The sequence below is a fragment of the Rhinolophus sinicus genome, chromosome 8, assembly GCF_057876585.1.
Source record: "Rhinolophus sinicus isolate RSI-liver-muscle chromosome 8, RSI-T2T, whole genome shotgun sequence".
In the NCBI taxonomy this organism is placed as follows: domain Eukaryota; kingdom Metazoa; phylum Chordata; class Mammalia; order Chiroptera; family Rhinolophidae; genus Rhinolophus; species Rhinolophus sinicus.
Window position 1 is genome coordinate 25881861 of NC_142508.1, and position 17624 is coordinate 25899484.

The window sequence follows — 17624 nt, forward strand, 5'->3', positions numbered from 1 at the left end:
TCATAATCACTGCAGAGTCTAATCAAAGCTGGTTATAGACTGTCAGTCAAAAGAGAAGATGCCCAACGCTTTGTGGGACCCAGAGTCCTTGATGAACCAATAGCAGTATTTCAACCTCAGAACAAATGGAAAATAACTATATTACACAGTTATTAAAGAATATAATACACCTAAGAAGAAAGGACTAATTGACTAAAGTTAGCATATATTAGTAAAAATGTTTGCAGCGTACTTACAAGGTCACTAGACTGACTGCTCATCAAAATAATTGGATTCAATGAAAACAGGATGAAAAAAAAAAACCCACTAAAAATGAATGTTCACTCCCAGGGACCTTCCTGACCATTCTCCGGGTACTCTGTTCATATCAACTGTGCAGCTGATCTGGTTGCCTGTTAAGAAAGGTTCGCCTATACATTTTATAAATATACTTCAGTTATTATCATTTATAGCTAGATATTGCACAAAACTTTGACTATTACCAAAACAACTGACCTAAAGGGCTGTTGTGCACATATGCACACTGGTTAACTGAATTTGGGTGTGGGTCATATCCACTCTAGCTTGAGAAGGAAGGATGTCAGAACGACACGTCGGGTTTTGACATCATTAGGAGAAAAGGCTCTGGGCATTTGTCCTGAGCTCAGTCCAAAAAGCAAAGTCACAACCATGAACAGAGATCCCATGCTCATTCATCAAATACTTCTGTCTGTTTATGAACGAAACCATGGATAAGAATGGAAATATGAATCAGACACAGTTCCCACACTGTAGACGGCCACAGTCTAGCTGGGAAACAGACAAGTAAACAAGCAATTGCCACAAAGTCTGATAAGTGCTTATACAGGTCCTGTGCATAGAATCTTATGAAAACACATAAAAGGGATGCATCTGTGGCCAGAGGTCAGGGAAGATATGCAGGAGAGTAAGCAGGCTGAACCAGACCCAGGCAGGCAGGAGGCAGATGGAAAGGTACTGTGGGCATTGAGGGCTCTGACAGGCTGAGCACACAGCCCAACTTTGTAAGCAGCTGCATGGGCTGAGGGAAGGGGCCTGAGCTATGAACCCTTTGCAAAGGTACAGATTTGGAAAGGTACACTGATTCCACCCTTCCTGGCGACCTGCCATCCTCTCAATAAACCCTCCTCCCCCTGTGCCCACTTGTAAAATGAAATTGACTTGTGCTCTGTCATTTGTAATCCCAAGAGTCTGGACTAACAGAGTGCTCAGTCAGTAGTCATGACTTGATGAATTGGACTCTTTCTGGGAGGCAGAGAAAGTCATGGAAGGAGAGATCAGCCCAAAACTGTGACAAGAGGAGGTACAGCTGAAGTGGCTTGGCTTGGCCATTAAAAAAACAAAAACATAGTATTTTGTCATTTCCGAAGCAAAAGTCAGTGAAAGGAGGAAGATTAAAAAAAAAAAACACAAAAAAACTCAAACCTAGAGCTCATAGTCTGATTCTGAGGTGCCCAAAAACTCAAAATTCCCCCTCTCCCACTATGAATGATCTCACATTTCCCATTATTAAAAAACAGTCACCAAAACAGAGTATTCATGCGTTATTTTGCAGTTATGAACACTCCTTTCAGTAAGTTTCTAGGGACAAACTGAGCATAGAATTCAATGAAATCCACATTTCTAACAGAAAAAGATTTGCCTGAATTAGAAGTACATTAGGAGCCCTGCTGTTGACTCCACAGCAACAAAGCATAAAGCAACGGAGGGGAAAGGTTTTCTACTAAAAAAAAATCACTGATCCAGGAATTATCAAGAGTCAATTGATAAGTGGAAAAAAAAATTATTTGAGTTTTCTAAAGAGATAAAAATAAACATTCCACTCGTTTGGTTTTATTTAATGAAGATTATATATATATATATAATAGTAATTAAAAATTAGAACATACTTCTCTATCATATCCAGTTACAGAAAGCTGACTAGAGTTGGGAGAGATAACGCTGTGCATTAAAGGAAACAGAGGCACAAAGTAGACAAAGAAAAGCAGAAATAGAAACATTGAGAGAGTGGAAGGTGCTCATTTAATAACCTATTAATCTTATAGCCTTACTGAATATCCGGGCTAAAATCATTCAGACACGGCATTGGCAATTTAGGGCATAAATATCAATGCTTAGTACTCGCCACTTCAATCTGTCTACTTACCTATGTGTTTCAAGATTGTGACAAAAGCACCTTAACATACTAGAGAATTTAATTCTCACTTCAGCTTCATGAGGTCAATATGATTACCCATCTTATGCCACAGCTGAAGGCTGGGCAAACTGAACACCCGTAGTCCCGCCCCAAAGCTCAGGCCCATGCTCCACAGGGCACGCATGGGGAGTGGATGGAAATATTAAGGAACAAAACAGCAAAAGGAAAATAGCAGCCTTTCATTAGACAAAAAAGAGGAAGCTATAAATAAATGATACGAAATGGTTGATGTTTATAATATGTACTTATTTTTACCTCTGACCTTTAAAAATAATTCCGCTGTGTTCTTGTCACTGGTGTGTGCTCCCCAGGGTGGGCCAGCAGGAAGCTGCCCTGACAGAGGGAGAATCTGGCTGAAGGTTTGTTTCCCTGTTACCTTGGGGCTGTACACTACAAGCCAGGCTGCCTTACACCAAGGAAAAGCTTGCCTCGTTTCATCAGGGTTACTAGCAATCATTTTTGAAAACATATGAGGCCTGATAAGGTACCTAAAAATTGGACCAGCACCTGAAAATCGGGGCATGTGCTTTGAAATATAAACTGGATTTTCCTGAAATCTACAGGCATGTCAATGTGACCTGCTGGGCCAAAACAAGCTCAAGAACAAACAGGAAGAGACTAATCCAGCTTTGTGAAGAATACATTCACGGCATCTCCCTAAGGCCTTATTTCAACCCAGAGACCAAAATTAATAAATCAGAAGGGTTTTGATTTGATCCAGCTGAGCACTCCCAGCAGGTCACTGCTCAAAGAACACTGCGTCACTTATTCTAGGGCAGCGTCTGAGACAGCTCCATGGAGCGGTCTGAAGACGCTGAACTTGAACTTGACAGTCTTCTCACTTAATTAACCAGTAAATGGAAAGGAACTGAGTATGGCCCTAAAAGGATACTAGGTAGGAGGATTGAAAATTAAGTGATCTCTACAGATCATAGAGGAGAGGAGATACGAAGATAATGCAAGAGATCAACTGTAAGAAGTAAAGAATCACTCCTGTGAGCTGGGAGCGCCAGCACCAGACGGCTTACTCAGGAATCCCACGCACTGCCCCTGTGAGGCCTGGGACGAGCCAGCCACATGTCTGGCCCTTGTGACAACAAGAGCCTTCCTCCATATTCTTCAGAGCACAAGCAGTCCCCACATCACACTCCTGGGAAAGGCCTTCGGTAAACCGGTGAACACTAACCCTGTGCCTCTGTCTCCTTAGACATGGTCCACCTGACACGGAGAAGCCCTGCAATGAAAGGGCTCAGGCAGCACGAAGGACATGAAGGGCCTGACCAGACAGTACTGAGTAAGCAGCAGCATTTCGTCTACAAAACCCCAGGGATGGCTCTGCTTTGTCCTGTGTTCCTTCTATCGCATGTGAAATAGAAAAACGACAAAGTTACAAAATAATAACCAGTGATCATTTAAAAAGTTAGGGAGGAAAGTCCCTAGAAAGAAAGGTTAACAAAACTAAGCTTATTTAGGCTGGATGGAAAAACAAATTAAAGAGATCTTCTGTCAAAACATTTCACCTGGGAAAGACCAGTACTAGCAGACAGTCTCTAAGCGTGAACCACCTGTGTGAGGGAGGGCGGCCCCGGAGAGTCCCACACCTTCCCAGAGCTGCTCTCCCTCATAGTAACTTCACTGCGTAGTAGCTCAGTGCCTACCTGGGCCAGATGCTGGGAACACAGCAGCAAACAGAGCACTGCCCCTGCCCCCAAGGGACTCACAATCTAATGGTGAGACAGCAAGTAAACCAATAAGTAAATACCAAAGAGGACAAGTTAGGAAGTTATGAGGACACAGAGCACCCAATTAGGAGAGCAAGAAAAATTTCTGCCCAGAAAAGGACCTGCGTCTGAGACTTGCAGAATGATGAATCGGGGGTTATCCACGTGAAGTCACCTATGGCTGTAGGCATGACAGGACAGAGAGAGGTGGGACTCTGGGCACTCCACACAGAACACTGCGGCCCAGGGGTCCGTGCTGCTGCCACGGAGTCTCCGTGTAAGCTGAGGCGCTGCTGGGGAGTTACCCTTAGATGCGTGAAATGACTTCCTCAAATGCCTGCTACACACACACACACACACACACACACACACACACACACACACCCCACACACCCCCCCAAGTGCTGATTGGCTGGGAGCCAATGGCTGTGCTCAGATGAGACAAATCAGAATGGGCCAAAACCACATTTCTGAAAACGAAAGGTGTTCACTGCCGTTTGGTCATCTCCAAAATTATTTATGGAGAACTTCTCTCTGACAATTGTATGCAATGAGCATCCTAACCAGAAGAATAATGAAGGAACAGGGGACTTTGGTTTACTTACTTTTCTTAGTAAACATATATAACATTTCTCCCAACACAGATGAAAATCTGTACCTTTGAGGTTGCTGTGTTGTCTACAAAACAAGAATATATGTAACATGTATCTTGCAGGGTTGTTGTGAGGACTAAATCTAAGAACGCAGATAAAGTGCCTAACACAGCAGACCTCACGAAATAACATGTACTACTGTTATTTATGTTTACGTTACTCTTCCTTTCTTGACTTGGCATTTCATATTACTATAGTTGTAGGAAGCAGAGGAGAGTGAGCTGAATGTACTACTACTAACAATAATAATAGTCACACTAGCATTTACAGAGCACCTCCTACTATGTGTCAAGTGCTGTGGTACAGACGACACACAGCCCAAGGAGCACATCACTTGCACTGTGATTGGTCCTTATGCTAAACATGGAGGCCCTACAAAACAAATGACGAGTCAGTTAATAAAGGGTCCTTTTACCTGGATTCTAGGTGCTTGAGATGGTAGTCAACTTGACTGTGAGTCTGGAGGCAGCCATTTTAGAAGGCAAGAAATTATTGAATCCCCAAAGTCAATCATATAATCCTAAATCTCTGATGTCTGCCTCACTAGATCTATGCAAACAATCAATTCAGCCACAGAGGAACCACCTGCAATCCTGTTCCTTAGCGTCTTCCAGTCCCCTTGTGGCTGAAGGTGTAAGCCATATTAAAGCCTACACCATATGCCAAGCATGCCAGATTGCACAGGCTTTAATTACAAGGGAAGAATAAAAAGGCCACATTACCTTCCAGGCCCTGAGTTAGGGACAAGGCGGACTAGGAAATTTTCCATTTCATGCAAAGCAACATTTCTGATTTAGTTACAGAACGTAGCCATAGCATCCACATCTCTAGACAGTGCATTAAGGCACATGTTATGCTAGCAGGACATTTCCATCAAATTGTTTTCTCAGACCTCCAAAGTGAGTTAGACAGCTCATATGAAATAGTTTAATCCATCATTTGCATTGTTCCCTGTGAGAATACGGAATATTCTTTTCTTTCATTTTATTGTTCTTTCAACCCTACTAAACCTCTCTTCCTACCTGTCAGCTTCCTTCCATTAAGGTTGCAACTTCCCTTCTGCCCATCCTCATTTGCCAAAGGTAAAAGAGTGAAAATAGAAGCTGTAATAGCTTAGTTTACACACATGTTAATTTTGAATAGATTCCATATTGCACAGTTTTTAAAATGAAAGAACTTGCCCTTTTCCTCAGAACAACATTGCGATGGACAAACCCTAAAGTAACCCCCAATGGCCTCCAAGTATTCATATCTTTATGTAACTCCCTCCCCTCGAATGCAAGAGGGACACGTAAGTCGCTTCTAACAAAGACATGCAAGTCACTGACTTGGTAGCAGATATGCACAAGTTCCCCTTGTTAGTTCAGTGACGTAAGTGGCCATGTTGAGAAGCCCACGTGGCAATGGGCTACCAACCAGCAGCCAATATGAAACGGAAGCCTTCAGTTCTACAGCAGTGAAGCAGTGATTTCTGCCAACGGCCTGTGAGCTTGGAGGTACAGTCTCCTGCAGTTGAACGTGTAGATAACATCACAGCCTGATCGACACCTTCATTACAACCTGGTGAGACCCAGGGCAAAAGACCCCGGTATCCTGTGCCTGTATCCCTGACCCACAGAAACTGTGAGATAATAAATGTGGGTTGTTTCAAGCTGCTACATCTGCGGTCATTTCTTATGCAGCAATAAAAAACTGATCCAATCGTGTAACTCATGAAAGTGAAAATCAGTGTGGACAGCTGACAACTCTGGCTAGCTGCAGGATGCCCAGAAAGGGTATTAAGACATGCCAGCTCTATCTGCGCCAAGAGCTTCTTTCTCAACTATCCATAAATAAAATGCACCGGCAAACTGCTGCCGTGACACTTTATTCCACATGCTGATCTGCAACTATCTTTGCAAACCCATTAATATTAAAGTAGAAGCTGAGAGAAAACATTTTTTTTAAATATGAAAATAGGCACATTTTAAAAATATAACATTTGCATGTTTCAAAAAAAAGGTCAGTTTTACACCTGGGCACAGCATCAGTTCAATAGAAGATTCAAACACCTGTGAGCGCCTTTTCTAATTTGGTGCCGCTGCTTCCCCTCTCCCTGACCTTCACCCTGGTTCCCTTGGGCTTGCAGAAGGTCCCAAGCTCTCATGCACCACAATTCCCTTGATAAATCCTGTGGCATTTATCCTTGTGAGGAAAAAGACACAGAAGTGTATTTTTAGACCCATGACTATGACAAGAAGCCCTCATAAATCATTCTGTCCCCTCTTCCCCTGCCCTTGATGTTGCCTTGGCAACTTTACAGGCAGACTGTTTCTGCGTCCCAGACATCTGGCTCTGCTGAGGAGAGGAGCTGGACACTCTCTTTTCTTGGCCGTGATCTGAGGAACAACGCTGAAGCAGCAGTCAGGCTTCATGGCTCCTGTCATGCAGGGAGGCCTGCGGGGTCTCTGCTCCCGCTCCCCATACAAGAACGCAGGATATGGTGAGGCCAAAAAGGAACACCCACGGAGCCATAGGTAGGGGAGTCATACCACTATAGTCTCGCTGGCGGCACTATACTCTCAAAGGAGGCTGGATTCACTGGACGTGCGACCTGCTGTCCGTTTTGTCTGCAACCCACCGACGACTCTCTTTCACTCTCCTCCACTCTCCTCTCTGCTAGCGTAGCCACAGCAGTTATATTAGTGGCCAATGGCTCACTGGTTACAGCTGACGGCCAACTAGCCACAGCTGATGGCCACCCAATCACAGTTGATGGCCATTTACTACCTGAGCCAGCACCTGTCGATGTGAGGCCGAGAGCCTGGAAACTGCTTTCTGGGGCTCTGCCCCCACAGCTCCCTATCCCTTACTGGAGGGAGGCCATCTGTCCAGCATGAAGGACTGTCCGAAACCTGGTTACCTGCAAATGGTGACAATCCTCAAAGACAAGGGAAACAAGATCTCAGACTATCTGTCCCCTTTATGTACAAGTAGGCAGACAATGAGGAATTATACCCTGGTCAAGAACAGGAGAAAGGCTTATATACGTCTTCCTGTATTCTTAGTGATTTAAAATATGTTTGATTTAGGGTTGAAGACCATTTTATGAATATTTCTGTTTCTTATAAACTGTTTACCATTAGGAAGAAAAAAAAGATATGTCTGTCTAATCAGAGCAACACTCATGATTAGAACTGCCTGTTAATTTGCGTCCATGTTCTCCCTCTTCTGAAAACCCCAAAAAAAGATACGAGTAACTACAGAGAAGACCTTCCCCATATTTACGCTGCAAAGAGACAGTAACTTCGTGGAGGCACGGTCCTCCCGGCTCTGGGCACCTGAGCTGACAAGCACTCACTGTGCCGCAGTCCTCCAGCACCCAGCACAGCTCAGTCCACACAGGTCCTCACCGTCTGCTGGATGCCGAGTGCCTGGAGGGCCAGGGTGCTAGGTGATCAAGTTGTGACAACCAGACCCCAGGACTTCTGATTAAAGAAAAACTCAAAAACTTCCTATATATGGCAACACTGAAAGCTGGGATCTTGGTGTGTGTGTGTGTGTGTGTGTGTGTGTGTGAGAGAGAGAGAGAGAGAGAGAGAGAGAGAGAGAGAGATTGTTTCTATCTGCAGACTACCTGTACAGTGAGATCCTTATTAGGGAGACTGAATGACCACTGCTCGCTGATAAATCCAGAAGGTCCCAGACATATTTATATTAATCTCACACAGCAAGACCTTCTCAATGGAATCCTCACAGATCAATCTTTAGGGATAGTTAAGACTTATTCTATTATACACTAAAAATGCTTTTCTTTTTAAGGCAATTTTACAAGGAAATTTTCCAAAACACATTCCATACTTGCCTGTACCTTTAAACAGAACATCCTGAAAATTTTTCAATCTTTAATTGATGGCTCTAAGTCATCAAAATGAACATAAACTATCGTACTGTGTTAACATGCAGCAATGTTTTCAGAAACTGTTCAAGGCCTCTGTGCTTTTCCCTCCAAAATGAAGTGATCCCAGAATAATGTGTTTTTTGTCTTTCACATACTGTTTTGTCCCCTGCCATGTTCTTAGATATTAATCATTTGTTTTTACTGTGTGCCTGCTTCAAACTGCGCTCTCTCCTTCTTCTAAATATCTACTTAAAAATCTATTGCTACTTCAAATCTATTCCAACTTTGGTCATTCAATTAACATTTATGTGTAATGTATGCCGGGCACTGTGTAAAATGCTGGGGATATAAATATACATGATCCATACATAGTTCTTGTCCTGAAGGAGCTCTGGGTTTTCGGAAGAGGGAGAACATGGAAGCAAATTAACAGGCAGTTCTAATCACGAATGTTGCTCTGAAAACACAGAATTTGTACTCCTGAGCCAGGGCTGGGCTGGGGGCAGAATGTGCACCAAGTAGTGTTAGCACCTGGAGAAGCTGCTGAGCGAGCCCCTCGGGTGGGCGGTCTGACTGTGGCAAGCCCTGTGAGCTCCCGCTCAGCGCTGTCTGAGGCTCACCTGGGTGCTACGTGCCCTGGCCTTTTGTTCTTAGAGCGCGTGGTTTGGGGAGCTGAAATGACTGGACTGCTGAGTTCTAGAAAGGTGCAGTAGCACTGTAGTGAGCTGAAACCCACATTTCTGTAGGATGGCAGCGTCAGTGTTGGAAAGACTCTCAGTGGTTCTGTGTTCACACTGGAGTGCTCTAACAAGCTCCTCACAGCATCTCCACGCAAAGTGTGCTGGGACTCTTCCATCACCTTGAGCAGAATTTGGTCTCCAACTTCCCATCTACACCTCCTTTACTGGAAGTTATTTAAAAAACAAAAATACAGAAGCCCCAGAACGTTTGCAGAGCTGAGTTTAGCAATACATTACCTAACAGGCCAGAATAGAGATAGCAGGGTTATTCGTAACAGCATTCAAAATACTCACGGCAAGCAGCTATGTGAACAGGTAATTGTTAAATCTAAAACGCACGGAAATAACTAAGAAAGGTAAGAAGAACAGTAACAAGAGTAATGGAATAACCAGCCATATTCTAAAACATTTTTCAGTAAATGCTCTAAATTTATCAGCTATTCATTCATTCATCCAAGTGTACTTAGCTTATAAAAAGTGTAAGACTCAACTAGACCCTGGAGGTGAAAAAGACAATGATAATGAGATTCACCCTCCCCTTGAGAGGGGAAAATAAGATTCCCACACAAATAACACAGGACAGAATATGAAACATATCAGAAGAGATGTGTAGATAAAATCTAGAGGAAGAAGATGACTTCCAGTTAGAAGGCTCAGAGGAGCCCACTGAACGAGATGTCCTTCCTTCTAGGATCTGAAAGGATAAGCTACGAACATGAGATTGGAGAAGCGAAAAGAGAGCGCATGGACTCCAGATGGATGTTACGACACACACGCAGAAACTGGGTTGGAGTACAGGGCGGATGAGAAGAAACAGTGGGAGAGAACGCTGGCTCAAATGCCAGGGCATGAAAACCAGACTTGGCTTGGCAGACAGTGAGAGATACTCACCATTCATGAACAGAGAGGTGCGTGAGGCAGCCGTGCCCAGGACTAATGAGGTGGTTTGTAAAACGTGCAGTTTGGAAGTTACTGCAGAGGGGAGCTCCTGTCACACCACTAGGGTGGGACACTGGGCAGATCAGGTGTTGCAGGGGTAAGTTCAACAGGATGTGGTCTTAACAAGGGGACATCACAGAGGAGAGTCTGGAGAATGCTGCTGAAGTGGGGCCAAAGTTAAAACACAAGTGATTAAAGGTGGAAAGTGAGTGGTAAGGAAATGGTGGCAGAAAGCACAGGCTCCTTCTGCAGGCAGTCCAGCAGGAAAGAAAAGGGTTTATCATGAAGTGTGACGTAAGTTAAAAGAAAGCATAGATAGCACTGTATGAGTAAGTGAATTAAGAGTATAACTCAAAGCTTTATTCCACTGCAACACGATCAGCCCTCCTAAGGACCCAACACTGGTTCGTTCTCATACCAAACTTTTAAAGGCAATTGGTTAACACTGGAAATCTGTCTCCTTTCTCTGGGATTCTTTTTAGATGTGATTTAAAGAATGATCAAGGTGGAATGAAGCACTTTAACTGATGGATTTTAACCTGTTTATTCCTGTTTTATCAGTGGGATCGAATGACAAAACAAAAAAATAAATCTATTTTCTACTCTATGCATTCTGATTTTTGCACTTTCTATTAATTGATTTGCTCTGTTTTGAAACCCGCTGCTATCTTACAGTTGAAGAGTTTCCCTCAAAGTAGATAACAGTTTGGGCCAGAGAAGCAACTAGAGTCATGGGTTCTGACTGGATTTTAAGTTAGCTGTTTCTTTTCATTACATTCTCCAAAAGCTGCCTCTAGGTGGTGAGCACACAATGCAATATACAGGTGATGTAACATAGAAATGTACACTCGAAACTTATGTAATTGTACTAACCAGTGTCACCCCCATAAATTTAATAAAAAGGAAAAAGAAAAAAAAAGCTCAATGACTAACTTCCTTCTCTTTTGAGTGAAAAGCCAGCCCACAACAGAAAGTCTGCTGGAAACCGTGTTTAGACCGTTTCTCTCTGGGGGAGGGTACACAGTGCACAGAGATAAGAAGCCACAGAGAAACACCAGACAGGCCCATGTTTTAGTAGTCAGCTGCTCCAACTGCCCGCTTGTCCAAAATAAGCCGTGGGCTTCATTATGTTCAGTTCCAGTAACTACATTTGGCTTCGCGTCAGATGACTATTCCAGAGGGCACCTAAAATTACCTCCCCAGTGTAGGGTTGGCAGCGAATAGCAAGTGGTAAATCAAAGTGACGTCTGCAGGTGACAGTCAAGGGGACTGGAGTTCTGGTATTTTCAAATATAGGTAAGCCAGCTTTTTTTTTTTTTTTTTTTTTTTTTTTTTTGGTGGTTGAGAGGACACATTCCAACCAACTGAGCCATCCGGGAGCTCAGTGGCAGCTCAGCTCAAGGTGCTGTGCTCAATCTTAGTTGCAGGGGGCAGAGCCCACCATCCCTTGCGGGACTCGAGGAATTGAACTGGCAACCTTGTGGTTGAGAGCCCACTGGCCCATGTGGGAATTGAACCGGCAGCCTTCGGAGTTAGGAGCACGAAGCTCCAACCACCTGAGCCACCGAGCCGGCCCCCTTTTTTTTTTCTTTTTTTAATCTACTAAAAGATGAATCTAAATTCCAGATGCCTGATGCTGTCCCTAATAGAAACGCCCCAGTTCCCGTGGATGGCCTTTTTCTCCCTTTCAAATGTATTCTGTCTCAGTTTTCAGACACTGTCACACCTTAGCAACTGCCCACTGCAATGGCAGAGGCTTAGAACCCGGACAGTTTACCTCCAGGTGGACAGGTAGTTGGTTTAAACTTGAGGCTACGGAGGCCACAGTCCTGGGACTGAATGAGTCAGTGAACCTCATACCAAGAAATCCTGTGCCACAAACTCAGAAGACACCTCTTACCAGCTGTATTAGATACAAATGGGCATTACCACTGGGAGGGCCACCATCACTTTCCCATGAAGACAACCCTGCTTTAAGAGAAAAAAGTGGATTCATTTTCAAGGTTGTTTTTCCAAAACATTCTAAAAAATACAGAAAAAGAAAATATTAAATCAGCCCCCCTTCCCATCACCGCCAAAAGAACAAGAAAAAGAAGCCAGCACACACAGCACTGCTAACGATAACCCACAAGTTCATTTCTTGTAGGAATAATTGCTGAGATAAAATCATGCAAACTGAAAGATGTAGAGATTAAAGCACAAAGATATATTTAACATGATTACTCAGTAAGCAAGTACAGTAAGTGATTTGCAAAAATGCCACCTTTAATACAATTCAAATCAATCCTGCAAAATTACCAGTATTGTTAATGGAGACCAAAAAAACTTTGTATCAGGCCATACTTTCAATACTTTTTTCAGTTCAACAAATATACACCGGGAAGTCTGACTGGTATTTACTGACCCTCTACAGAGACTCTAATGTGTCAGGCACTGTTTTAGGTGTTTAACACACACTTTCAATCACTTGCTTCCCGTCACAGCCCCACAAAGTGAGTGTTCCTAGCCCCAATTTAGGAGGAGGAAACTGAGGCTGTAAGGTTAAACGACAAACCTAAGGGCACGCAGCTATTCAGGGCTGAACACAGACCGAACACAGTGCTGCCTGACCCAAAGCCCATGTCCTTTCCCCCTGGGACACACCTTTCTTTGGGGCAATTGATACTACATTTGGGGAGACAAAACAGAGAAACACCCAAGTTTCAGGTGAGCTGTTGGAGGCTTCCAATGTTCGCTCCTCTTCTGAAATGGCCATCTGGTGCTTGCTCAGAGCCAGGCCCCCTGGCTGGGCCCGAGAGTAAGGGGCTGCCCCAAACCACAGCCTGTCTGGGCAGCCAGACCCAGCAATGGCTTCCTCCTGAGCTGAGGGTCAGGGGGAGGGAGGGAGGAAGGGAGTCATTTCTTTGATTACTGGCTAAGCTAAAATTTGTTCATGTTTATTATCTTTAGTTTTTATTCTTTTGGGAACTATCGATTCATGTTGTTTTCTCATTTTTCTATTGGAAGGTCATAGATTTACAAAAGCTCTTTCTTTAATAAGTATGTTACATTTTATCTGTCATAGTTGATGCAATTTCCCCTACATTGTCTTTTAATTCTGTTTATGAGTTTTATTTTATTTCCAGAATTTTGACAGAATATTTATTTTAAAAAATGAAGGCTTGGGAGGAAAACATTACTGGGGGCAAAAAACACTAAATACAATTTACTAGAAAGTAAAATACTGGAATGTTCCTTTCTATCTTCTAGTTGTCTCTAATCCAGAAAGTGGAAGGGATACTCCAGGAGCATTTGGTGACTCGTGGAGAAACACCACAAAAAAGAAACCACTCCACTGACCGCACTGAGCTTTTCCAGTGCTGGAGGCAAGGGCACAGCAAACAGCTAGAGTAGGCGCGCATGCGTACACACACACACACACCCCGCAAATACTGTTTACTAACATGGGAGAATATGCATGAAGGCAGGGGATTCCATGAGAAGGCAGGACTGTTGATGTAAGTGACTTCTGACGAATGAAAAACAAACAGCCACAAAACATAAAAACCATTAAAATGAGCTATTTCACAGGCTTCATCACAGACAAAACCAGATTTAGAAATGATGGGCATATAACAGACAAATCAACAGCTGCAGAGAAAAATCAAACAATTTCTCAAAACAGGCAGGGAAGAAACCTAGCTGCTGACAGGAAATACTGAGGGGGGAAAAAATCCCACCTGTAGAGTACTGGGGCTAAAACACTAAACTGTCTCCCTCCATTTTGTATGAAACTGAAGCTCCTTCTGTCACAGTGTCACAGTGACTTGATGTGCTCCTATTTGTTTCCTTTCAGTGTTTCCCTTTCCCTTCTTTTCCTTGTACAGAATTGCTGTGCCCTTCTCTCTTATTCTCAGTGACTTCCTTAGGAAATAGTAGGCTGGCTGATACCAACACTGCAAAGATGATCACAGCCCAACTACACCGAACAGGTACTTATGCTCTACAGCCAGGAAACAACACGACAACCTGAAATTCATTTGCTGCTAATACTTTTGATCAAAGTGAAAACATAAAATTTATCTTTATTCCCATCAAATTTAAAAACAAGAGAGTATGCCTTGGCTCCAGAAAATTATTAGAAACTTTCATAGTCACATTTTTTAAATAGCTGAAAATTCTCAATGGCATCAAAACTTGACAGGCACAAGATATAACTTCACGCACACGGGTTCTGAAGCCTCAGTTCTCCACCACTGTTCTGAGGGCACCTTCTGCCAAGTGGACCCGACAGCAGCTCTCATCCAGGCTCCAGTCGGGCCGTTCCTTTACGTCTGCTCCCATGGTCCCATCCGCCTTTCTCTTCTCTAGATTACCATCCCCTCTAACCGGTCTCCTTGCGTCCTCTCTCTGCTCAGTCCCACCCATCCCCTCCCCTGCTGCCTTCGTCCTCTTTCTAACACATGGGAGCTGACAGACTCCAGCTTTAAGAACACTAACAGAGGCCAGACTCAAAACAGATGAAGAGAAGAATGCCCAAAGATAGGAAGTATCGTTCCTTCCGTCACATTTCTAGGTACAAGCAAAATTTCCAGATTCCATATGTTGTGCCCAGCTATAATTTATTACAATGTTGGGGCAGAAAGTATCACTTCTGCTGCTAAATGTAGAATCTCAAAGTCAAGTATCTGGATGTCTGCGATAGTTTTTACCAGATGCCTATGTTTTCTCTCTCTCTTTCTCTCTCTGTGTGTGTATGTGTATATATGTATGTATACACACATACACACGCACACTCACTACACTGGAGGTGCCAAAAAATGTATACAAGTGGACACTTTGGTCAACGTTGCTCAAGCAGTAGTTCGCCGTAATCAGAAGTGTCTGGACGCTGATGGTAACCACTCTGAGCACCTCTTGTAATTGCAGAAGTCAAACATGATCTGTATTCATCTTTTGTTATCAGTGTATATTGACTATTACAATTTCAATAGTTTTTTCCTTTCTTAAAATGTGTATACATTTTTTTGGCACCCTCTGTGGGTATATATATACTTTTTTTTTTTTTTCAAATAATTCTCGAGCTCCTATTATTATTATTATTATCATCATCATCATCACTGAGTGTAGAGAAGAGGTGGGAGGAAGCGAGGTCAGGAAGCTGGCGGTAAGCAGCGTGCCTTATGGGGCCACCTCCATGCCCATGAGGATGTCTCCACACCTGGCCTAGTTTCTCTGCTGAGACACAAAACAGACACAAATATGTATGTACTTTCTTCTTTCTTGAGTATTAGGGGAATACACCTCATGTCATGTATGTAAGAGAGAAGTTAATATATAATGTTATGCAATCATATACAAGTATAATATGTAAAGTATATACCATATAGCCCTATATTCTTTCATATTGTAATAATTTTACATATAATAATGTTAAGGATGGGGCTCTGCCTCATTCCTGTGATTGTTCTGACTCTTCCATGGTTCTTTTTAAAACAGCAAAAAGCGGGGCCGGCCCAGTGGCTCAGGTGGTTAGAGCTCCATGCTCCTAACGCCGAAGGCTGCCGGTTCGATTCCCACATGGGCCAGTGGGCTCTCAACCACAAGGCTGCCAGTTCGACTCCTCGAATCCTGCAAGGGATGGTGGGCTCTGCCCCCTGCAACTAACAATGGCAACTGAACCTGGAGCTGAACTGCACCCTCCACAACTATGATTGAAAGGATAACAACTTGACTTGGAAAAAATCCTGAAAGTACACACTGTTCCCCAATAAAGTCCTGTTCCCCTTCCCCAATAAAATCTTAAAAAAAAACAAAAACAGCAGAAAGGGGCGGCCGGAAGGCTCAGTTCGTTAGGTAGGGCGCCAGCTTTGAACAACAGGGTTGCCAGTTCGATCCCCCTCACCCCATGCAATTAAGATTGAAAATGGCAACTGGACTTGGAGCTGAGCTGTGCTCTCCACAACTAGATTGAAGGTCAATGACTTGGAGCTGATGGGCCCTGGAGAAACACAGTTCCCCAATATTCCCCAATAAAAAAAAATTTATTAAACAAAATAAAAAACACAGCAGAAAGATGGAAGGTGGTCAGTGAAGTTGATCAATTCCTAACTTTGGAAATCATGCTAAAATGTATCCTGTCACTAGAGATGTGTAATATTATAAGCAGAGTAAGTGATTATTTTAACCAATCCATCAGGCCATCTGCTTTGGGGATAGGAAAATCAGGGTTTGGCACGCTACATCCGGCAAGCAGAAGCCAGGCCACCATGTGTGTTAGGGAAAGAAGTGTCACTGAACACAGCTTGTGGGTTTATGTGAGGTCTGGCTGCTTCCATGCTACAGCAGCAGAGATATGGGTTGTGCCAGAAACTTTGCAGCCTACAGAGAAAATATGTATTATTTGGCTCTTTACAGAAAATTTGCTGTCCCCTGATCTACATTAAATAAAAGCAGTGCTTCTCTGATATTTCCTATTAACACTCCTCTAATGGCGGAAGAAAATTAAGTACGTACTCCAGGAAAGTCATGAACCCCAGCTGGGAAGCACAGATTTAAATAACCATAGGCCTCTTCCCTTTCCGGTTAGGAAGACATCAGTGTTCCAATGATGCTGCCATTCCTCAAAATGTTACATCTGAATTCCTCATTTCCGTCTGGCAAACCACAAATTCTAAAAGATTCAAATCAAGCTAAACAAAAACTACTTGAAAGCATAGAGTACTGAGTGATCATTTAAATCATAAGTCTGCATGTCTTAGATAAAACTGTGGCAGTAAGAAGTAAGAAGATGGGTAAAATGATTAAAACTTCTATACATCATGCCAAACCACACTTGAAACAGTTTCTATGAAAATATTATGGTCTAAAGAAAATTTTAATAAGCTGAAAAAGTCGAACTAATTGTAGAAAGATGTCCAAACATTTTCTGGACCCAAAACATCAAAATATTGAATAATTTGAGGAACATTTAAAATAGAAGCACTGGGGCTGCCATGCTATTATCCCAGCTACCCTCATGGCTCTCAGGCAGCAGGGAGCCCAGGGCTGAGCTGGGCACCTAACAGGAGCTCTCCGTTACATTCACAAACCCAGTTTTCTTCCAATCATGTCATTACCTCTTTAGTTGACACTTGAAGTGGTACCCTTTAAAATTGTCCATGTTATGATCATTAGTTCTTTTATTCTGAAACAAAATAATATAATTTATTTTCTTCTCCTAGAGCGAGGTCTGCTAAAACAAGAAAGAAATGTAAGGTATCCTAGGAAGTCATCTTAGGAAGTTTCTCTCCAAGAAAATCTAGATCCTTGTTACTGAACGTCCCATAGGAGCTGAGTTTGACTGGTTATCACTTTGATTTGGCTTGTGGTATGAGACACAGTTCCAGACATTCAGTGGATGTAAAACTCAGTGAGCTAAGCATGCATTTTATGAACGCGTGCACAGTACGCTTCCCTTGCCCAGATGCGGTGGTCATACGTTCACCTGCATACCCC

At 43.1% G+C, this 17624-nt stretch overlaps 1 protein-coding gene across 14 annotated transcripts in view; it reads right to left on the minus strand.

The window, feature by feature from the left end:
* Positions 1 to 17624, minus strand: part of ST7 (suppression of tumorigenicity 7) — a 253061-nt gene that overhangs the window by 114024 nt on the left and 121413 nt on the right. Inside the window, exon 1 of one of the 14 annotated variants that reach the window (XM_088799964.1) lies at positions 4112 to 4227. The exons of 11 other annotated variants lie outside the window; for them this stretch is intronic. In XM_088799964.1, coding sequence (XP_088656090.1) covers positions 4112 to 4127 — 16 coding nt within the window. In that variant the 5' untranslated portion in view covers positions 4128 to 4227. Of the gene's footprint in view, positions 1 to 3401; positions 3538 to 4058; positions 4228 to 17624 lie in introns of those variants that run through there. 2 more of the 14 variants (XM_074315685.2, XM_074315684.2) reach the window with 2 other exon arrangements.